At 45.0% G+C, this 24,553-nt stretch overlaps 1 protein-coding gene across 1 annotated transcript in view; it reads right to left on the bottom strand.

Moving 5' to 3' along the window:
* Positions 1–24,553, bottom strand: part of scara5 (scavenger receptor class A, member 5 (putative)) — a 64,236-nt gene that overhangs the window by 4,866 nt on the left and 34,817 nt on the right. Inside the window, exons 4-9 of the mRNA XM_067242068.1 lie at positions 20,438–20,943; positions 20,165–20,333; positions 17,107–17,187; positions 16,344–16,451; positions 11,186–11,251; positions 3,020–3,208 (exon numbers count right to left, since the gene is read on the bottom strand). Coding sequence (XP_067098169.1) covers positions 3,020–3,208; positions 11,186–11,251; positions 16,344–16,451; positions 17,107–17,187; positions 20,165–20,333; positions 20,438–20,943 — 1,119 coding nt within the window. The remainder of the gene's footprint in view (positions 1–3,019; positions 3,209–11,185; positions 11,252–16,343; positions 16,452–17,106; positions 17,188–20,164; positions 20,334–20,437; positions 20,944–24,553) is intronic.

The raw sequence follows: 24,553 nt of genomic DNA, 5'->3' as shown, positions 1-24,553 counted from the left end.
TACATGAAATGTTGTTAATATAGTTTATTCCCGTTATTTTAAAACAGATTTGATTTTTCGTAAAAACGTTCCTGACATGATGGCAAATATTATATTATGTTAAGCGTGAGCATAGATTGTTGACATGTCTATCTGGAGCAAAGACAAAGATTAATACTTTAACTGATAACCACTGAGCACTTTTCATAGAAATGAATGGGGACGCCATCTTGGAAGACAAAAGTTGCTTCCTCTAGTAATATTAACTCTATGCCTTAAACTCACTTCTTTCTCCCTCCTCCACCCTCTTCCTCTATATTTTGGTGCCTACTCCCCATCTCTCTTTGATTCGTTGGTTCCAAGTGGAACTGATTTAAGGTCCTGCTGTAGTCAAGATGAAGACAGCTTGACACCCAATCGGGCCTTTTGCTGTCTGAGGCACCGTGTGTGCACTGTGTCACTCCTCAGGAATGCCTAATCACTCCTCTGGACTCCTGTTGTCTCCGACAACCTCACACTTTCACCTTGCGGACTTCCAACTCTGTCTGCAGTTTTCTTTCTCCTGTAAGGGTTTTTCATGAGCTTTTCCTTATCTTCTGTGAGGGTTAAGGTTATGAGTCTCAGGTGTTGACCCCGCGAGCAGCAGTAAAGGCATTTGTGTCACTACTTGCAGAAAGGGCTGTACCAATCAAATTTAATGGGGTCAGAGCAAGAGGTCATATCAGGAGGAAGATAGTCCCGCGAGCCCCTCAACCCCTTAACCAGTGATTCTCAAAGTGGAGTCCCCGGACCCCTAGGGGTCCACGAGCCATAGCCAGGGGGTCCGCGAAATAATTTGCCATAAATTATAAAATTGTAAAATTGTGCTGGATCATTAAAAAGTTAAAAAAGATATAATAATCTACAGATGGGTGACCATTTGCACCAATAAAATAAGCGTATTGTGTCCATTTAAGAGCACAAAGGGTATGCTGAATGGATGTCATATGATTATGGGGGGGGTCCTTGGAAAATGTTCTCCCCTGTAAGGGGTCCCTGGCCCCAAAAAGTTTGAGAACCACTGCCCTAAACAACCACCCAGAGCTCATGGAGGTGGGGGGGTTGTCAGCAGGATCCCGACAGAACGATCCAAACTGAGGTTCAATGTGTATTTCTGTAAACCTGTGAAGTCAGGGTTGAGAGTGGCTCAGAACTGGGGAAGTGTTTTTGGGTTAAAACACACAAGGCAGGGTGAAATTTTGTCAAATTAATACAAATTAATGAAAACAATAACCGGTTTGGAAAGTTCAACATCAATCAGATCCATGAACACAGATTGATGAGGAACACATTATACATATGATAGATTGTTGCAATGGTTTCAGGACATCTATTACAGTCAATTTCTGTCATCTACTGGAGTAGTGTTTCAAGTTAATCCTTATAGCATCATTGCATGTTGTACATCATTTAGATGTTTCATAATTTCCAACAAGACAAATCTGTTTTTCCCCTGTTTTGTTTTTCACATATTCATTTTTAGTTTTCCTGCAGGGGTACTGAAGAGCTGGCAACAATGCATCCGCAAAAGCCCAATATGCTTTTAATCAACCTGAATCAGTCCCTTTTTCCCTCCCTCTCTACCTTGAGAGTTTGCAGATGTGCAAGCTGATGTAGAGAACCCTGCCAGAGACTCAATCCCAGAGACCCAGATCGGTGTATCAGAAGGCGCATGCTCCGCACTCATGAGCCATTCTTTAGGGACAAATAAGTGAGCCTTCTCCCATGGGAACCGAAGCTGAAGGTGAGGTGTCATAGAGCAAGCTAGTAAGTAAATTGTAAATGTTTCCTATTCAGCCATGATACAGTCAACCTCGCCAAGAGAATAGTTCTCAGACAGAATGTTTGGGTGTATATGATATCCAAGCGATCTGTCCAACAAGCCCACATGCAACTGGATCAGAGAAAAATGGAACACTGACTATTCCTTAAGTCATGGAAACCCCAAAATCCAGAGCTGCCCAGAACTCACAGTGTGTGAGCAACATGTTCCGTCAGAAGTCTGGCGGATATTCTCTTTGTGTGTTCTGACTTCCTCCTCTCTTTCCAGCGTATTTAGGACTTGGACGATTAGAAGAAGAAAAACAACTGCAAAACACTGCAGACCAGTGTGAACATGAAGAAAACATGAGGCAGGAAACTTGGCACCAGGCAGTTTGTAGCTAACTAGCACAGATGTTAGTTTGTGCTAGGGCAGCACAGGGTCTGCTCATGGCTAGATAGTGCAGATATTTTTGTGTACAACGTCAGCAAAGGGCAGGTAAGATTACCTAGCCCATAGTAAAAGTTTTTGCTTGCTGTGACTGCGGTGTTTGGGTCAATTTAGCTCATTCTGCATGTTTGTGTGTACTAGCCGCAATCAATTACAGTTAATTCTAAAGTAAAATATGACTTTTGGAATCAGACATGTTTTTTTTCACCAAATCTTTCCAGACTAATGTAAAATAATGCACCATAACATGTTGATTGGCCTTGGTGCCTGACTGATGAAGAGAGTGATGTCATGAAGGTGATGAGCGAGGGAAAGTAGGTCACTTTAAGAGCAGACGGATATGACCGCTGGGACAGAGTTTGATGGCATTTGGCTAGCTCGCCTTATCCCAATAAAAACTTTATATTAATCTCCACCGCATTCTAGAGCTGCATGCCCTTAATACCATAAAAAAAAAAAACAATTACGAAAACAAATGGGGAAAAATATATGTCCACTTCCATGTAACAAGTCTATTATAGATATTTACCGTAGTCGTTCAGTGGTAAATTGGATGATATACTAATGTACAGCACTATGTAGAAGTAAAGAACTGAGTTGGCCCATTGTAAACTGGAAATGTATCTCCATGCTCTCAGTGTCTCTCCCTTACGCAAATGTGAACTTTCCTCAGAGAATCTTCTGGATTTCGTCAAGCTTTTTACGTCCCTCTGTTTTGGTTTGAGGAGTTAACCAGAGAAGACATGTACCTGCGACAAATAAACAGTTTATTTGTCCTCGTCCCCTCACCTTGCCCAAAGCGTCCCGTCTTGTGGATCTCGGTGGCTCTTTGGTATCCCAGCATCCTGCACACCACATCTCCGTCCGTCCTGTCCCAGACGTCATCGCACACGGTCCCCCAGCGCCGCTCGTGGAACACCTCCACACGTCCCTCGTGGGGTCCTGATCCATTCACCAGACGCACCAGAGTCTCCTCCACTGGGATACACACACATGTACACACACTAACACACACATGACGAATATGTCCATGGCTTTTTGATTAACTAATTTCAAAGCATAACAATGGACTAGTGAGGGGGGGAATCAAAAGGAAAGGTATACAAGGGAGAAGAGAACAGAGGAGAAGAGATGAAAAAGCAGAGGGGAGAATGGAGGAGAGGACAGGACAGGAGGGTGAATCGAAGGAAAGCTAAGGTATAGAAGGGAGGGAGAGCAGAGGAACATGTGTTAAATGTGTAGCAGATGTGCTGCAGCAGTGGAAGTGTTCTCTTGGCCCGCGCTGCACAGGGAGAAGGACATGCAGCCCATCGGCCTGATCAGAACCAGCTGTGTCGTGAGTGAGTAGGAGAGTGTGTGTATGAGTATGTGTGTGTGTGTGTATGTGTGCGTGTGTTGGAAGACAGGAGGCAGGCAGAACCCTCAGTGTGTCAGGAGGGATTTGGTCTGCAGTAACGGCTGAGAGAACTCCTATCTGTCAGGGATGAACACTTTCATCTGTACACAGAGCAGTAGAGAGCAGTAGAGGCGCGGAAAAGATCACAGCAGAGCTATTAGCACTCCTTAAACCGATGATAAGAGGACCTGTGGACGTTTGGTCATTGCCCTAATTAAATCCCTCTGTTTACCCAGTTTTTTACTGTTTTTTTTGGTGTGCATGTTCAATGCTGCACTGTTTCTATACTCTGTTGTTCCTCTTCAGTTCTAGTGCTGCTCTACTGGTGCTCCAGCACTGGCTGCTAAGGTCAAATGTGACAAACAGTGGATCTGTCAATAATAGCACAAGGTTTCTGTTTTTGTATTTCTGGTCTGTGCCAGAGATCGAGACGGGGAGAGTGTTAGAAAAAGAGTCAAAGAAGGTAATCAGTGGAATCCGAAGACACAAGTGCTGCGGCTTTTGAGGTCCACAGCTGAAAAGGAGGTCTGCAATAGATGGCCACAGGCCTAACATTCAGACACAACTGGGATAACACACACACGTTCTCTACAATGTTCCTCCTACAGTTCAGAGAACCCTGCTCTTAAAGTGAAGAACAAAAAGAACAATAATAAGAACAACTAGAGAGGGTACAATGTCTGGTGAAATTGTGGGGTGTGCTCTTGTATTTTTGTACGCCCTTCGACTGGTTAGCTCCTGCGATTCCCACACAGCAGAAGTGTAGTAGTTAGCTAGCTCTACAATTTACCGGGGCTAGGTCTGAATCTAGGAGCAAAATGGAGCAGAGCTGCCAGCTGTAGGTATATGCAGGTAGCAACGCTAGTGCTAAATAGCACTTGTATTCACGCGAATACAAGCAACTCAATCGGGACCAAGACTAACATTTTGACACCAACGTTTTTTTAGGGGTGGGATATAATAAATATACATGACAGAGAACAATTGTTGTGCTCACCAAAGGCTTGAGCACACCCAATAACAACAACAATGAGATAATAACTATACAGAATGGTGTGTTAGAGTTCCTAGAAGTTTCTAAGACATTCAAGACTAGGACCTTCCTGCTCTGGGACAATGAGGTAAACCGTTGGTGTACTTAACACTGACACTCACTTCACAGGGAGATGTGGCTAATGTCCCTGCCACTAACCAGCTATAACACATGATATACAGCCTGGCAGGAAACATAGGAAATGAGAAATACAAGTGAGAGAATATGAGAAGAGTTATGTTAAATGGCTGTACAGTGTGTGCGTCTAGGTGTGTGTGTACTGTATCTATGTACACACAGGCGTGTGTGTATGTGCATGTGTGTGTTATGGTCATACAGTGTTCCAGAACCAGACAGTTATATGTCCACGTTGTAATAGTGTTACAGGGTGAGAGAATCAGCACTACTAAAATGCTCTGGTCATTTGTCAACGGACAAAGCACAACAATGAAACCAGAGCAGAGATGCATGATGCAGCAGGAAATTAAACCGCATACAGCATGACCACTTCTTAAAGATATACTGAGCGTGAGACAAGAGATTTAGTCCTGCTATTACTTATTACCTCTTTTTTTTTCTTCCTACGCTATCTGAGCTACATTTGTGAAAACATGGCCGCCCCTATCTCTCTAACTCAACACAAGCTTGGATGTGTGTTATTGTTTATCCTTTTAAGAATCCTGTTAAATTTGCCTGAAAACGCCTAAACAGCATACCCAAAGTAAATTGGAAGCTGTTCTTGAACCATTTGGAGTACATGCATGTAAATGATCTCTTTTGAAAGCTGACACTCTGAAGTTATGTCCCCTGTTGTCAGGACCCCTGTCAGTCCTACTAGTGTTGAGTAATAGAAGCTTGAACACAAGGAAAGTGAAAATTTCTATTTCCGCCTAGATTTTGTTTTGAAAACAGAGGCCTGAAGAGGCCTAGAGGTGGTAGGTATTAGCTGGAAGACTAAATTGGACCACAGGTTGAAGCCTTACCCAATTCAAATCAAAAGTCAAACATAATACCACAATATATTCATATTTGACACATGTTTTTATAAGAGTACATCCATTCATTTTCTAAAAGGGCCTTTTGGAGACTCCAAAATGACCCTTTGTAACCAAGGTCAAATACTCAGGATAAAAGGTATTATTTTTCATAATTGTTATCTCTAATGAAAGGTGGTACTTAGAACTATCATATATAATAGCTAAATCCCTAATTAGTATTACTGAAACACAAAAATTGAAGCATGAACACATTGGAGTGCTTTATCTGATTCCCAGGATTGGCGCACAAAGAAAACTGATTCTTTCAACCCTATTGCGCAATCGACTTTTATTTTGACGGCTCCACAGACACATACAAATGAGGTATTGGCATTTTCAGCTAGCTTTCAGCTACAAGGCTAACGAGCTCATTTCAGAGCCAGGCCCCGTTCGTCGTAAGGGTTGAAGCTAAGTTAATCAATTGTCCCTTTAGCCCGTTAACATTAGCGAGATGAGTGAGAATAGCAAATATCGGTTCGTCAACGGCTGATCCGCATCCAAATCATGTGGTTAATTTCAATCAGGCTAAACTTATCAGGGAAATTGCACGTGCACGTCCTACTTCAAAAGGCAGGAAAGGTCGATCACCAAAACCGTGATTTTCTAACGGTATGATGGCGGAAAATACGAAAGAGAGAGCGGTGATAGGCTATTCTCGCCATCCGATCAAACTATTATAATGAGTCTCTATAAGACAATAAGCATATATTATCATGGCTAAGTCAAACACCGCCACCGCTGCCAGAGCAAGACAAGCAGCTTGGCAAAAAATTGCCAATAAGCTAAATGCGAAAGTTTTGGGGAAATGTATAGGCTCATTTTAAGTGCCTCATTACCCCAATCAATCAGATCACATTTCTTTAAATGTGCCTGCTGGTATAGGTTTAATGGAAATTAATAATCGAATAAGATCTTGCTAGCGAAAATAATGATCTCAACTCTCCTCAGAATAAGTAGGCTAGATAAAAACAAGGCCAAAGAGTATCTAATTGATACGAATTCATAGACAATTATGAGGATATACTGCGCTTATATCATGTAGGCCTACTATATATGTGCATGTAGGCCTACTATATATGTGCATGTAGGCCTATGTGTAAATCCCTCTTTGATTTAATTGACTGGGACATGGCCAGGGAATATGATGAATTGATTCATCAGCTGGTTAAGCGCCAAGGACACTTTTCTTACAGCAACGCATGCTGCGGCTTTACCAATGTTTTCTGCATCGCCTATACTGTATAAAAATGTAGCCTATAGCCTACCTGACGCAAAAAACCTCAAGGCTATGCAGTCTGAAGAACAGTTAAAGTTTCAAGTAGCTTTATTGTCAATTTCTTCACATGTCAAGACATAAAAAGGAATCGATATGACGTTTCCCACTCTCCCACAGTGAAACATATAAAAAGCACAGGCACAACAGATAAGACAAGACATTTCGTAAAACATAGCGTTACATATTCACATACAGCAGCATAACCTCATAATAAAGCATAAAGCTTGCTGCGGCGTGTGATATTTGCAATGTACGGCCCGAGAAGGTCTTGCAAATAAATGAGTCCTTGTCGGCTGAATCGATATCGCTCAAACAAGAACTCATCCGTGTGAAATAAAGGATCTTGGCAATCGCGAAGAACTCTATTTGTATGGAAAGCTAATCGAACTAAAATATAGCTCCTTGGTCAACTGGGTCTCTCAAAAAGGGAGCTGCCATGTTATTTTCCGGGGGTGTGGCAAGCTTATCCAGCTACACTTACGTTAGCCTGCTCTGGAGCAGGTTAGTGCTAATTGATATGTTACTATGGTGATTTATCGAAAGTTGCTTCCACGAACCAAAAAGAGGGGCGTTTTTTATCTTAGCCTGAAAATTAGCTCGCTAAACTGCTTAGCGAGCTACGACGAATACCCCCCCAGTCGAAGCCAGTTCGAGAAATTTGTTTAGAAAGAGTGTGGGGGGGGGGGGCAGGACGCACAGACCTAATTGGCTTTAGAGGGCTGTCAACGGGGCATGGAAGCTCCTATTGGGTCAAACAAGGTGTCAATCAAAAGGGGAGGGTTCAACGGACATTTTGATTCCTTCATATCGTAAATACTCCGTTGCTAACCGGAGAACAGAACACTTTTATGTGAACAAGTTGTTTCTTCCGTCGGCTAACTTGCATAATGAAACAAAGGAAAATGGCTATTCATGAACGTAAAACATTGTATTTGGACGAATTACTTTACATGGTTAGATACTTTGAACCCTTGGGAATGTACGCAGATCAAGTTTTGATGTGTTGTTTGCATACCTGGACGACACAGAACCTTTGAGGGTAAGTAGAGATGTTTGGCTTTGTAAACAACACCAAAGTGGTGACTGGACAAAGACGTTGACTAAACTTGTTGTTGTGACTCGATCTTGAAATGGTTTACATATCTACAAGCACAAGAATCGTAGCTTTCCAATGATGTATAACATGTGTAGCGTCTAAAAAATATATTTGTTAGAATTTAGTGCGTCGTAACTGAGGAAGGGGGGGGGCAGCATTTTTGTAACGCGGGCGATACAGGAACATAAACAGGATTTATCTTAGGCCTGATAAACAGAGTAACCCTCATGAACAGCTCAAGGTTGGTCAGTGTCTTAGAAAAAGCTTCTGCACATGATAGCTCATAAGTGTAGAGATGGATATCAAATTGAGGAAGGGAGAATATAACTTGGGAGGAGAGGAGGTTTGGAGAGGTAGGAGAGGAGAGAGGGGAGGAGCATAATGAGTTCTGGTTTCAGGCCATTTAAACACAAAACAGGTACACCACAGGGTCTGGACAGCTTTCCCATATTAATCAATCCAGACGCTCGCACACACAAAAGCACAACTCACACACAAACACAGACATCTTTGCCTAGCGGCACTTTCCCTGTGCATTAGGGTTAGACAGTGAATACCCATGGGTCGACAATAGTCTGGTTAATTTTTCTGACAGTTTAATGAAAACCAGAAAATATCTTTCTGTCTCTCTCTCTGGCTGTCTCTTCCTCTCTTATTAAGCCTGATGACATCCGTCCTCAGTTCCACAACTGGGGTATTTACTCCAGAAAAATAGTTGTCATGCTGGGGCCTAGGGGACAAATAGACCTGAAGAAGCCAGTCAGAACATTCCCCCCGGCTGGCTTCCTTTATGTGTGTTTGGTGAGGAGAGAGGCTGGAGTCTCCTCTGCTGTGCTGCATGTCATCAGGACTGTGATTAGCTTCCCTAATACTGCCACTAAAACTTGCTGAAGTAATACGTTTTTAGTTTGTTTTGGGCACTTGGAGAGGGATCCATATCTACATTTGTTTTGCATGATGTCCTGGGGGAGGGGTTTAGCTCAGTGGTTAGAGCATTTGACAGCAGATCATGCGGTCACAGGTTCAAATCCGAATCTATACGTTGCTTTGGAAAATCTCCTGCTAAATGAAAACATTCTTTTCCCCGATCTCATGCAGACGACAAGTAACTAGGGGAGATGCAACCAAATCACCGGCACCACTCAAACCTTTGCAGTCACGCTGTAGACAGAAAGGCAAGAACCATTCACCCCTCCCTTCCTCTGCTCCCTTCAGTCAGATGCTTCAGAGCACATATGGCCAAGAAGATAAATTACAAAACTGCAATATCCATTTTAAACAAGGCCAAATAGACTGTTAGCATATTTTTGTGCAGTGTTTATGAATATCTTATTTATTTCATGGACTGTTTGTGAACCCCTAACTGTTTGTGAACCCCTAACTGAAGACAACGTTCTGTCATTATGTGAGAGACTCGCTTTTTTATATCTCAAAGGGGATTTTCTAGGATCACTCTACACCCTTCCCCTCAGCACAGAATGTGCATGCAATATCCTAACATTCTGGCAGTTAGTGAACTTCTGAGACTTGTTGTACATTATTCCCTCTCTCCCTCCCTTGTTTTTATTTCTTGCCATCCCCGTTGTTTATGTGGGATGGCGGTAGTGTGTGTGTCCATCTTTGTCTGTGTGTCCTGCCGATATTAGTGTGTTGGTCTAACTGTGTGTTGGTCTATCTAACTGTGTGTAAGTGCATGAGGTGTGTGTGAGGTGAGTGATTGTGTGAGGTGTGTGAGGTGTGTGAGTGTGTACTACATCAAGGTAAAACCTGACAAAGCCTGACAAGTCTGGAGAACTACAGTAGCCTTGGAGACCGTGACAGGGTATCAAAGTTGGGCGCCAGGATTGGTGTGCGTGTATGTGTGTTGGATGTGTGTGTGTGTTGGGTGTGTGTGTGTGGGGTGGGGATGTCAGGTCAATTACCAGACAGACACTAGAGTGCCTGATGTTTAACAGCTTGTCAGTTTAGTTATATATGGGTTGTAGGTCGGACTGCAACCCCTCACTCTCACACTGCTATAGGTACAGTTGACATCTGAGATGTGTATGTGACAAGAGTGTGTGTGTAAATGCCTATTGTAGGTACACTTTACACCTTACACACACACTGCACATCAACCACATATGTATGTCAAGAGACTCTGGCTATAGGACTTGTGCCTAATGGCCAGAACTCTGATTCAAATATGTGGGGCTGTCAGTCTGCCACAACTCTGCTACAGCTCTCATATCACATACGCACACACACACACACACACACACACACACACACACACACACACACACACACACACACACACACACACACACACACACACACACACACAGCCATGCTCCAGAACAGCTCCGTGGTGATGTCACAGGGGCTTGAGGTTTGTTTTCTTTTCCTGCCTGAAAACACACTGAATCATTTACCTGTTGCTCCATGTGCTCAGCACATGACTCTATCATGCACACACACACACACGCGTGCACACACACACTTAAAAGAAACCCAGTATCTTCCTAAGATCTCTCTATAAGGGCCACAAATGTCCATTTAATAAGTTAACGACACAAACACACTAGCAGATTCTGCATCTGACTTTGAGAAAACCACTCAGCTGCAGGGTTTGGGTTTGTATCTCCTGTTGTGGTAAACCCTGTTGTCTTGACTTCAGTCTGCATGCAGGACACAGGGAAGGAATAAGGAAAACAATACAGTACAGCCAAGCCAGCGAGCCAGTTCACCAAATGACAAAGCTCAACCTATGACAAAGCTCAAAGACAACAAGTGTTTGACGACATTTTCTGTTCCGATGCAGTAAAATGGATATCTTTAACTCCATCAGATCCTGGGTCCATTCCTGTTGTGAGTGCATCTGTAAAGACTTGGCTTTGTTTGATCCACTGGCAGGGCTGTTTACTGTGAGAGTCTGCCCGGCAGCCGTGATGTCACTGCCTAGTGAAGTTGCCAGACCAGAAGGATCTGGACCTGCTTCAAGACCTCTGTGATGTTAAATTAACGTTGGTGTTGATGTAGCTTGGTATTGACACCCAACAGTCAAGTTTTGGGCCTACCTGTCGCTCTGACTTGTGATCTGTCCGTTATCGTGAACCTCTCCAGCATTTATCTCACCTGTTTTCTCTCCTCGGTCGCCTCTGTCTCCCTTCGCCCCCTTCGGCCCCCTCTCTCCTCTGTCACCTGGTAAACACGAGAGAGAGAGAGAGAGAGAGAGAGAGAGAGAGAGAGAGAGAGAGAGAGAGAGAGAGAGAGAGAGAGAGAGAGAGAGAGAGAGAGAGAGTTGCAAAAAGAGCATTAAACATCTATCTCTCTAACCTATCACTTCACAAGGGCAGTATACAATGCAGAGGAGTGACCCTTACAGACCCTTTGCTCTTTCCCTGAACAGGCACGCAAAACAGTGTTCTCTATAGACAGCTTCTCCTTCATGGCTGGCTAGTTGTGGTCACATGGGGATACAGGGCTGAGGCTACATTGCGGTCTGAGGTCTTGACTGACTGAAATACCTCTGAGCCACAGATGAGAGGAGCAGTTTGGGTAACATTAAATGCCCCTCCAAAATAACCCCCTAACCTACAGTATGCCTCACACTGAGAGCAAAGCCAGAACCACCAGCCTCAGAGATGATATTAAACATCTCCCTCTGTCCCACCCTCCGAATCGAGTTTTCTTTTAGACACTGTATAATTTTCCCATTTTCATCTGAAGACCCAGGAATAGAACTAGAAATAGACATAGTCACCTAGTCCTGTAATTCATACAGTAGATTGAAATGAAATGAGAAACCCCCAGGGAGAGCTGGAGTCAGTTCACCTCCTGCTGACTGTCCTGGAATAGTGTTTCTCAACCCCAGGTCAAAAGACCAGAACAAGAACCCTGAGAGTAGGATCTGATCTCTCTGACGTAAAATTCTTATGAAACTAGCATTTCTTGTTTCGTATTTCTTGTTCAATGTGAAGTTTCTAGTCTGTGAAATACTTGTCAGTCGGTCCAAACAGCGTTCCATAAACCACCCACAAAGGCTCACAGAGGTGATGTCAATCAAACAAACACATTGATGAGATTTCGGGAAGTTCTACTCATGACCTTGGCTAGCAAAGGCCTCTCCCCATGATGTCACAACCCTGCTAGACATTCCAGAGCCTCACTCCTGTAGCTAGCTAGGTCTTTAGCAAGCTTGGTCTTTAGCTAGCTAAGCCTAGGCTAGGTCTTTAGCATAGGAGATTGGAACCTTAATGTGTGTGCTGTAGCATCACTACAAAACAACATCTAGTATGTCACCTTATGTTTTTCAAGGAGGACCCACAGTAATGATCTTATGGAAGTGTGAGTAGGAGGGGGAAATTCTGGAGACTGCTGATTACTTTGAGTAATTCATCATCTGAGCCATCGGAGACATAGTCATAAGACTTTCTGGATCTGATGGTGCTAAATCATCGGTCCACATCAACAGTCATCTCTGCTGAGGTGTTGTATTTTTGATATGTCATTTTAGAAGTTGGTGTATTACCGGAATGGATCGCACTGCACTGTTGTGCAAACAGGAAGACGTGCAGCTCGTTTCTTATAGAATGTTCATCAGAACTACTTCCAAGGAATTTTCAAAGCCTTATTATTACGCTCTGTAGGAACTTAGCCTTTGTGTCTTTAGCCAGGACTTTGTAACTCCACCGTGGTTACTATAATAGACTAAGTACCCTAACCGCACCACAATGACCATCACCTTCTTTTCATCAATCCGTTTCCCCAGCCCTGATCACAGGGGCGCTCAAGAAGAAGTGACACCAAATCAGAACCTCCAAAGGGTCGGGTGGTGCCAAGAAGCGACCACATCCTCCTTGTAATGTTAGCGGTGGTCTGGGGAACTCATATAAACTCAACTATTTTTCTTTAAACTCTTTCTACGCTATATGGTCCACATTCAAACCCTAGCTGTTCTCACTTTGCCGCTAATACCACTGGACACTGAAGGAAACTTGTTGGCTGGTTGGCTACACTGGTTGATTGGCTGGCTGGCTGGTTGACTGGCTGGCTAGTTTTTCAGTCCTGGTTTATAAGCCTCACAACATGTCTCGCCTCCTTCACGGAGCTGTTTTTACAGGCTTCACTAAAAGGCCAGGCGTCCCTGTTGTTCTAAATCTTATTTATCTAACCCCGTTTTATCTCTCTGCTAGTCTCAGTGAGTCAGCTGGACTCAGCAACTGTGAGGCCTGGCAGATAAACAGCCGGGCTGCAGCGCAGGCCAGGCCAGCGCACCAAACACGCCCCAACCTCTCTGTGTTATTGGTCCACTGAGAATCTGAGTCTCCGGCAGAGGATGGCCCAGCCAAGCCACGCTGATCCTCCACAGCTGGGAGTTCACATTCAGGAATATAATAGGCCCGTTGTGGAAGGTCCGATTTGAGACCAATAGGATGAGGCACTGCTTCAACTCGAGTAGCCAGTGTTAGAGGAGGATCTCGTTACAAAACAAGCGAAGGCTCCCACGGCCACAGGCTGATGACTGAACAGAAACACAACAGCTGGCAAGCTAGTGAGGTTCCAGACATGGTTACCTTGGAGTGTACAAGTAGGAGAAGTGGTTTGAAAACACACTGACAGCCCAGTCAGTTAGCCCAGTTTGTTAGCCCAGACTCATGGAATGGATGATGATCAGTGCACAGCTGATGGCATCCTGCACACCAACCTAAACTCTAATCCAGTCAGCGTTTCAAGTGAAGAATAATACTATATTAAATCAGTTTTTAGCAAATATTTAGCCGTTTTAGATTCATGACAGTCAGTAGAAAAAGCTAATTATTTACAGTGACCGCTGTTACCTAATGTATTTTAGCCCTTACATTGAAGAAGTAGTGGTCAAACCAGATATCCAATCTTCCATCCATCCATCATCTGCCGCTTTTCCGGGGGTCGGGTCGCGGGGGCAGCAACCTAAGCAGGGAGGCCCAGACTTCCCTCTCCCCGGCCACTTCCACCAGCTCTTCCTGGGGGACCCCGAGGCGTTCCCAGGCCAGCTGGGAGACATAGTCCCTCCAGCGTGTCCTGGGTCTTCCCCGGGGGCCTCTTCCCATTGGGACGTGCCCAGAACACCTCACAAGGGAGGCGTCCAGGAGGCATCCTTATCAGATGCCCGAGCCACCTCAACTGGCCCCTTTCGAAGCGGAGGAGCAGCGGTTCTACTCTGAGCCCCTCCCGGATGACCGAGCTTCTCACCCTATCTCTATAAGGGAGAGCCCGGACACCCTGCGGAGAATACTCATTTCGGCCGCTTGTATTCGCGATCTCGTTCTTTCAGTCACTACCCACAGTTAGTGACCATAGGTGAGGGTAGGAACGTAGATCGACTGGTAAATAGAGAACTTTGCCTTTCGACTCAGCTCCTTCTTCACCACGACGTACCGATGCAGAGCCTGCATCACTGCGGACGCCGCACCGATCCGCCTGTCGATCTCGCGCTCCATCCTCCCCTCACTCGTGAACAAGACCCCGAGATACTTGAACTCCTCTGCTTGGGACAAGATCTCCTCCCCGATCCGGAGATTGCACTCCACCCTTTTCCGGTCGATAACCATGGCCTCAGATTTGGAGGTGCTGATTCCCATCCCAGCCGCTTCGCATTCGGTTGCGAACCGCTCCAGTGAGAGCTGAAGTTCACGGCCCGATGAAGCCAACAGGACCACATCATCCGCAAAAAGCAGCGACCCGATCCTGAGGTCACCAAACCGGACCCCCTCAACGTCCTGGCTGCGCCTAGAAATTCTCTCCATATAAGTTATGAACAGAATCGGTGACAAAGGGCAGCCCTGGCGGAGTCCAACCCTCACCGGGAACAAGTTCGACTTACTACCGTCAATGCGGACCAAACTCTGGCACCGGTCGTACAGGGACCGAACAGCCCCGATCAGGGAATCCGGTACCCCGTACTCCCGGAGCACCGCCCACATGAGCCCCCGAGGGACACGGTCGAACGCCTTTTCCAAATCCACAAAACATGTGTAGAATGGTTGGGCGAACTCCCATGCACCCTCCAGGACCCTGCCGAGGGTGTAGAGCTGGTCCACAGTTCCACGGCCAGGACGAAAACCACATTGCTCCTCCTGAATCCGAGGTTCGACAATCCGACGGACCCTCCTCTCCAGGACCCCTGAATAGACTTTCCCAGGGAGGCTGAGGAGTGTGATCCCCCTAAAGTTGGAGTACACCCTCCGGTCCCCCTTTTTAAAGAGGGGAAACACCACCCCGGTCTGCCAGTCCAGAGGCACTGTCCCCGATGTCCATGCGATGTTGCAAAGTCGTGTCAACCAAGACAGCCCTACAACATCCAGAGCCTTAAGGAACTCCGGGCGGACCTCATCCACCCCAGGGGCCCTGCCACCGTGGAGCCACTCTGGGGCTGAGGTCGCCGAGGTGGTTATCCAATCTTTCCCAACTCAAAAGTTTCCAAAGCAGAAATATTTCCTTACTTCCAATATAAACATTCCCTCACAAATGTAATACAAGATAATGTCAAGATAGACAAGGTAAAACTAACAACACCTAACAACTAAAAATACTAGAAAACACATTTACTAATTACAGTGATTTTCATTTATAGTATATTTACTATTATTGACATTCCAAAGTAAAATGTCTGGAACACTGGGATATGTAGAACAATGTCTACGTTTAGTATTTCTTTGGGGTTAGATACCCACATGGTGACAGAATAAAGGTCAACTCCACATGCTAGCCCCACTGTACCACCCCACTGTACCATCCATCTGTACAAGATTCCCTGGCAGGATGAAGGACACAGACAGAGGCAGGGTGGAGATCCCTCCTCAGCAGGACGGGGGGATGAAAGGATAACATGAGAAGTAAATCACACTCTGGTATTTCAGATATCTACATAGATATTCATCCTGGGTTGGGATGCCTGTTGTCAGGAGCAGGGTAGAACAGATACAAGTGATGTATAGTGGTTCTGGATGTGCTAACCCCCCCCCTTCCCCGGTAGGGCATGGTAGATAGGAGACGGTACTGTAGATGGATGGAAGCCATTAGATAGCACAAGACGAACGGAGAACGTAATGGAGAACCCTGCTATGTTTCAAAGGAACAGAGGTCCAGACGATAGTTCAACTAATGACTGCACAGCTGTGGGTAATAATATAACACACTCACGCAAGTACACACACACTGCCATGAGAGACATACCTTTAGGCCCTACGGTCCAATGGGTCCATCATAATTGCATTACACACATGTACACAGACACTGCCATGAAACATACCTTTAGGCCCCATAGGTCCAATGTCTCCTTTATCCCCCTGTATGCCATCCTCTCCTCCTGACCCCTTCTGACCCCTAGGCCCTGGGAAACCTTTCTCTCCTGTGAAGCCTGACAGACACACACATACACACACATAAACAAACACAGAAAACTGGACTTTCATCTAAATTCTTCACACACCATGTGGTCTGCCTTCAAAAAAGTGAAAAACAAAATTTTATCATGGATATTAAGGAGGACCCCACTCTGAGCATAACATACTATAATGTATAAAGTAGTGACCAGACTTCATCTCCCAAGATGCCTTGGGGTGGAGGGGGGAGGGGGGGGTGCTTGATAGACTGTTAAGACTGCAGACGGGGAGATCAAAGGAAGTGAGGTGCTTTGGTTTGGTCACTGATCCTGGAGACCAGTGACCCCACTAATCTAATCAATAAGTTAGGGTCCTCAGGGGCTGAAATGTGGCCAGTTGCAGAAACCTGTAAAGTGTTTTGGAATGCTGGACGGTTCTAATTAATGACACGGTTATATATTCTGAGACGGGGATGGGGTCTTCCTGGAAATTGGTCTTTGAGGCTTAGACTTGTGGAGCAGTGGCTTGCACCAGTTACGGTCGTGTTTCTGGGAACCCCTGACAGAAGTGTGACAAATGTTGTGCCGCGTCTTTGGGCACGTGTGGACGTCTGGAGAGGAGGACTGATGGTCCTTTTCTGGAACGTTCTGGTGGACTTAAATAAACAGCCTTGGAAGCTGTGGTACTGACCTCTCATGCCAGTCAACCCAGGTACACCAGGGGGCCCCAGCGCGCCTGTGTCACCCTTCTCCCCCTTTGGTCCTGGAGGCCCTGAGGAAGAAAAGCACAGACGTAAATACATCTGTATCTTTGAGCACAGCTGTATAAAATGCAGAGGAAAACTCCAGGACATCATGTTATTACAATGCTGTTAGTATCATTGTTGGAGACAGTAAACAGGTACAAAGGGAAGAAACGGTAACTGTAACTAATTTAACTTGGGGGATTAACTCATAGATATATATGAAGACTAGATGTCTTACGGCGGAGTCTAGAACTTCCGCACATGGCGGCCATCTTGCTACAGTCAACTCGCTCACCCATAACATTGTGTTGGTGCTACATGTACTTTTTAAATAACCATAACTTGCTCAATTTTCAACCGATTTTAAAACGGTTTTTTTTTTTTATCAACGTCAGAGATGTCGTTATGCCACTGCATACTTCTATTCTTAAAAAAAATAAAAAAATACATAATTATTCATAAGTATGCAGTGGCATAACGACATCTCTGACGTTGATAACAAACCAAACCGTTTCAAAATCGGTTGAAAATCGAGCAAGTTATGGTTATTTAAAAAGTACATGTAGCACCAACACAATGTTATGGGTGAGCGAGTTGACTGTAGCAAGATGGCCGCCATGTGCGGACGTTCGACTCTGTTGTCCGGCAACGTGGACGAGACATCTACCCTTTATATATATCTATGGATTAACCCATGTGTTATCTTCAGGTCATTGTGACCCTTCAGTCATTGTGACCGCCCCACGTTTTCTTTTAACCGTCAGGCTGTCTCACACCCCCCATAGCGCGAAGGTTAAAAGAAAATGCTTTTTATTTGTTTTTGTATTGGGTAAAGTTGTCGCAGCACAACGATGGGTTGTTGTGAACCTTCGGGTCATTGTGACCCGGAGGCAGAACAAGGGTTAAGTGAGTTTGCCCACCCCAATGAGCCCCAACGACCCTACGACCCCCCAAAGCAATATCTCAAGTAGAACTAACACGTGGTTACAACACTTCTAAATTGACCTCACTCTTCCCTCTCAGCGAATACAATAGGATTTCATGGTCATGTATGATTCATGTAAACCCATAGATTGTGTCTTAAATTTGTTAGTCGTTTCATGCGCCACCTCACCCTGTGAATTAACAGTCGAGCTAAAGGCTCAAATCTGATCCTAAAGTTTTCGAATGGTCTGAACCCAGCTCTGTTGTTCTTGGATTCCTGACTGGAAGACAGGCATGTTTGGAGAGTCCAGCCCACCACAATGGGAACCACATGTTAGCAACAAGGTGGACCGCAACACAGCCCACAGGGATTCTCAGAACCCAGGCTTGCTTTGTCCAACATGCTCCAGAGCACCAAAGGCATGTTCCAGGAGTTCCTGAGACGTTTGAACGCTGCTGAGATATGGATCTGCTGCAGTCGATTCCAGACGGCCAGTCTACATTCCCAGAACAAGTATTGGGAAAACCGACATCCATCTCACTGATTGAGTGGCTCACAGAGAAGGGTCAGTGTTTGAGGTCAAGTGTGTGTTTTCTGTGTGTGGACTCAACTTGGGGGGCCAGTGTCGCAGCAAAACTGCCCCCAGTAATCGTTGGTTTGTTTTAGTGAGGCCTGTGTGGCTCCTGTAGTCCTGAGAATCATCCATTCATTAAACCCTGAGCCTTCAACACAAACACTCCAGGAGGTCACCCCTGGCTGCTCTCAGATCAGGGACCACCAGGCAGCTCTCAGGGGTTATTATGATTTGGAGTGAGCTGTTGTATAAGGGATCAGACCCTCAAGGTCAACCGGACAAATCACGTGTTTTGGACAAGCAGCGAATAGCGAGTCGGATGAATCATCATGGAAAACAGATTAAAAAGGACCAATGTTGTTTTTTTGAAAGTGCTTCGATTATTAGAAATTACAGTGTGTGGGTACATATTTCATTAAATGATTTCTCCAAAACGACTTCCAACTTTCCTTCCTATTTTGTCTGACCGAGGAGAATGAATCTCTCCGGATGATGTTTTATGTAACTGTATAATTTCTCCGGAAGTGAGGGCTCAGGGTTGAGGTGACAGCGAGTGGTGGGCTAGAGAGGGATCTCCAGTGGAAAAGCAAACATGCCACTCACCAGGTCGTTACACTTAATCAAGTGGCTCAGAGACTGTTCATGTTTCCATACTTCCAGTTGTCCTCAAATCAGCCTCTAGCTTCGTCATAGTCCAACACTACAGCCCTGCAGCTCAACCAAATGTGTTTAAGCAATAGGATTTATAACTGCATCTTACCACCTTCCACCCACCAGACACATAGACAGTGCTGCCAAACTGGACTGTGGGTAGAAGTGACATACAAGAAGTTGTCAGGACTGGCATGTGCGTCGGACCAAAACCACCAATTACCCTGGTAACTGGACTGGGTGTGCAGCTTTCCTGGCTAAGCCCTCTATTAATTACAAACAAATGGGAAAAGTGGAAAGCCAATGACAGAGCCTGGTTCGGGGGTTCTGGGTATACAGCCCTGTGCTAAAAATAACCCGCAATTGTTTCCAGCTTTGATAGAAGTCAGTCCCGCCCATCCACATGTGAAACAGATGCAGCATTTCACCATCTCATTTAGTAAACATTCACATCAATCACCCGTGTCTACTCCATGCAGGGTGACATCACTGCATTGTCATCCCGCTGTGTGAAGCTAAATCTGCCCTCTTGGAAAACGCACGTTTCTACACTGTTTTTTCCTTGGGTAGACAAAAACCCTCTTGTACATTGAGGATGTCGATAGACAGGGAGATTCCAGTGAGGTTCTACAGCATGTTGCCTCAGCTTGCTGTGAGCTGCCATGTTGACCTTTAACAACATTGAGGTTATCCAGAGGTCATACTTGATGTTGGCTCACCTTCCATGACGGTAAGGTGCTGCTGTATGAAAGCTAACAAGATGGTGAGGTTCTTGTGAGGTTCTATGCTGTCTTATCTTTCAGGACAGGCAAGGCTATGTCGTCTCTGTTCTACGGTTAGGCTGTTGTTGTACCTTCTAGGACGGTGAGGTTCCTGAGGGCCAGGCTGTGCTCCCAGTCCTTCAGCCTGAGGTCTTCAGTGATGGTGTTGAGGATCTCCATCTCGTTCTTCAGCGTGGCCTCCATGTGAATGTGGGTTACCCACAGGCTGGTGGTGTCCTCCGAGATGTTACTGATCTGAACCTGCAGTTAACATGCTGTCATCAAAACGTTTGAAAGCCTATTACGTCTATAACTTTAGTGCAATCAAGTGATTCATCTCCAAATGGAATGACTCCAACTCTCACCTGCAGATCCTGTATCTTCAGATGGTGGATGCTGATGTCACTGTGGAAGGTGTGATTGACAGCCCCCACCGTCCAATTGACCTCCTCCACCTTGTCCCTCAAACTGCTCATCTGCCCCATGGTGTCACGGAAGAGACGGTCCTGCTCGCGCAGCTCGACTGAAGCCCGGGCCATCTCTGAGCTGAGGCCACTCACGTTCCTATGGGTTGAGCTGCTCAGAGAGTACACCCTGTCCTCCAGCTGCACCAGGAGGCCCTCTGTCTGCTGGGAGCCGCTCTGCAGGGCCCTCACCTGCGCCTCCAGGCCCTGCATCACCAGGCTCAGCCTGTGGAGGGAGTTGGTGTGGTTCTGAAACAGGTTCTCCAGTTTCCAGATGTTCTCCAGGAGGTCTTCCTGGGTGGAGACGTCTCCCAGGGTCTGCTGGAGCTGGCGGGAGCGGTCCGACATGCGGGTCACGTTCTCCATCAAAGCCTCCTGTCTGTCCGCGGACACCTGGGACCTGGAGACTGAAAAAGAGACAGAGAGACAGAAAAAAGACTGATGTTACACAGTGTCACAGTTAACCGAAAAGTGTGGATACCGGACAGACGAGACAAGATGATATATCGCGGCACACTGGAAAACAGCAAAAGTGAGTCATGAATGAAGTGATTGACTTGGCCTATCACATGGAAGGGAAATCCAGCCCATGCTCTACCACATTAACTTGCAGAGCGGTCATATTAAAATGATTGATGACGCTTGAATCTGTTCTCTCTAACAGTGAGGCCAATCACGGCATTGGCAAATGCTGTTTGTTGTCAGCATCTCAGAAGAGAGTTGAAGTGCTGATCTGTTTTAAACCGTGCCTAACAAGAAAAAGCTTCCAGGGTTTAGTCCCTTGTGGTGCAGAGTTGCCTGGTTACAACTCAGTCAGGCACAGAGATATTTTGAAACTAAATCCTCGTGTTTCAGGGATGACGACATCCACTCTCGTACTTCTGAGGCCCTGGTGTCAAATTCGGTAATGCGCTCCAAACACAGGCTAAAAATCCCCTTTTTCTGAATCCATATTGTTGTGGCATTTCAGTGTGTATGTGTGTGCGTGCAAATCAAGACCTGATACCAACGGAATTCCATCAACATGAGGGAAATGCAGCGGGCAAGAGATGAGAAATTGTGCTTTTCTTCTCATTATGGTCTGTATTTATTGTTAATGAGCTGAGAAAAACAATAAGCCCACACTGAGCTACAAAGAGGCCCTAATCACAGAACTACAGTGTGTGTGTGTGTGTGTAGCTGTGTGCTGTTTTCTACTAGTTCGAAATTAGGGAGGGCATGGAAGGAGACTCTAGAATCACTCAGTCCTGGCCCGCGGACCGAAGCCAAAAACCACAAAAGCCAAAACAGATGGTTGAGGTTCCCAGCAGAATAAATGAAGGAGACACTGAGAGGAAGAGCGAGAGGAAGAGTGATAGAGATAGAGGTCTGCACCCCTTAAGTGTTCTATCACTCATCTTAGGAGATGATGCATGGCGTGTGGCCAGAAACACATGATTAGACTTTCCCCACAACCCCCCTGGACCTGCTGTTCTCTGCTCCAGAACGCCCCAGCTCTGCTCCGGAACCCCCAGCTCTACTGTGGAATCTCAACTCTGCTCTACGTCAGAGACCTCCAGCACTGCTCCAGAACCTCAAACCAAGCTCTGCTCTCCAGAGCCATTTCAATCCTGCTGGGCACTGGGTTGACCCCATGGACCTGTTGTTGACACCATCACCCTCTGAACCCCCACCTAGGTCACACTGGGGTGTGGTGGTGGCCAATAAAACAGCCAGGTGTGTCCCTCACACACATTAATACCAGCTGCTGCAGACCGTCGTTTAACAGAGGCATGTTCTGTGTTTAAAGCCTGGAGTTCAACCCACTTTCCACATAAAGATTCCTTCAAGCATCTTCCCTCACAGTCGATCTGAGAATGCTTCGATAATGTGTCAAGAGTGTTACGACCCAGCGGAGAGCCAGTACAGACGCCAATCCACTGTATTTGCATGTCAGTCGACAACATGTGCAGACCTGGTTATGAGATGTGACTGTATAAACTGGAACTAACAGCAACATAAACACAATAATTGGACTGATAAAGTTCAGCACTCTCCAGGGAGCTCTCAGCCCGGCGTGTGTGTGTGTGTGTGTGTGTAGGCATGTACGTGTGGGTGTGGTGTGTTGTGTGTGTGTGTTTGCCTGCCTGCCTGCCTGTACTCAAGCCTGACCCTTGGTCTTAACTGCTGTGTCAGAGAAGGTCCTAAACTATAAACACAAATTAGGAAAAATGGAGAGGACTGGAAAAGGCTGAGGCTGGGACTGGGGTTGGGGCTGAAGTTGGGGCTAGGGCTGGAGCTAAAGACAGGATTCTGGGTCATAGGTCTGAAAGACTAACAGTCAGTTTTGGTACATGGTGATTGTTGTGATAGGAGCTGTAGAGGATAGTGAGGCTGTGGGGTTGCGAGAGGTGGGGCTGGTGACTCTTCCAACGAGGAGAGAGAGAGGAGAGAGAGGAGGGAATGATAACAACTTTTACAGATGCACTATAGAGAGCATTCGGTAACACTTTATAATAAGTCAACGTTTTTTGGCATTTACAAAGTGTTAACTAATAGTTAGTTAATCCTTTATAAAACATTTTGAAACATTAATAATACATTATTAAATAGTTAATAAGCTTATTATTAAACACTATGTTGATCATTAATAAACTGCAAATGTTTACTCCTCGACAGGTCTGCAAACGCCTTTGTAAACCGAGATTTGTTAAAACGTTTGTTAACCGAGACCGTAGGTCTTTGTTTGGATTTGTTTGAACAAATCGAGGCGACAAAGCGTTTGCTGACCTGTCAAATTATTACAAAAGTATATAAGAAACACTGTTAAAAATTATGGATTTTATTCATAATACAATTCATAAGGTCTTTGATAACTGCATCATAATACTTTATAGACAGCTTGTTAATATAGTTGCAAACCAGTAGTTTAAAAGGTGTTACTGGTACATGAGCTGGTATAGAAAGCATTAGCAAATAGTGAACAAACCATTTACATTACCTTTACAAAGCATGCATAAATAACTAACAACGTATTTACTTATGTCTTTAATTAATGTACGCCAAGTCGAATACATTATGTAAACTAATACTTAGCAGATATCTTAACAACTATTTTATAAAGACTTACTAATGATGCAACTTCTGATTAGTAATGCAAGTTATAAAGCATTTACTAACTGTTAGTTAAGGCTTTTGAGTGACCTAATCTAAAGTGTGAACTATCTATGCCTTATTAAACATTTATAAGTTTTTTATTACGGTATTCTTGTCCATACTCGAACCTCACATTCACAAAGGCTGAACATACGTTTCTCAAAAGGAAACAGACACAACACAATGTGATACACAAAATTACTATTTTATTGAAGTAACGACAGGCATGTGTCTTACTAACTACTAGTACTTAAAACCTCAGTTTGATATTTCCCGGCATGACCGAACGGTCGAGGTTCGTAAGTTGTTTATTATATGGCATTTTTAGCTCTTTTCTAGTGATGGGTCGTTCGCGAACGATCCGTCTCTAAGAGCCGGCTCTTGAAAGTGAACGTCGGGAGCTGGCTCGCATATCTGAAGAGCCGACTCTATTTTTAATAGATAATACAGCCTATAAAAACTAAATGATTATGAAATAATTAATAAATTTTTATTGTATTTAAAATAATTGACTAATTCAAAGAACAACGAAAAAATACTTGTAGGCTTAAAGGCGCACACGATCATCGTCTGTTCCTGTCAATCCTGCATGAGGGAGGGCGGAGCCAACTCACAGTCAGAGAGTAGTCAAAACTCGGAGGAGAGCCATGACAAATCAATGCATTTTTAAAGATATGTGGTTACGGTCGAGAATGATTTCATTTCATAATTTAATTAAAATTGTTTTCACACCTATCATAGTAAAATTCATAGTTAAAACATGTATTTTTTATAGAGCCGTTAGGGAGCCAAAAGAGCCGGCTCTTTTTAGTGAGCTTGAGCCATACGAGCCGGCTCATGAAAAAGAGCCGGAATGCCCATCACTACTCTTTTCATTTTAAA

The sequence above is a fragment of the Osmerus mordax genome, chromosome 8, assembly GCF_038355195.1.
Source record: "Osmerus mordax isolate fOsmMor3 chromosome 8, fOsmMor3.pri, whole genome shotgun sequence".
Classification (NCBI taxonomy): Eukaryota; Metazoa; Chordata; class Actinopteri; order Osmeriformes; family Osmeridae; genus Osmerus; species Osmerus mordax.
This window is presented reverse-complemented; position numbering and strand designations above follow the sequence as displayed.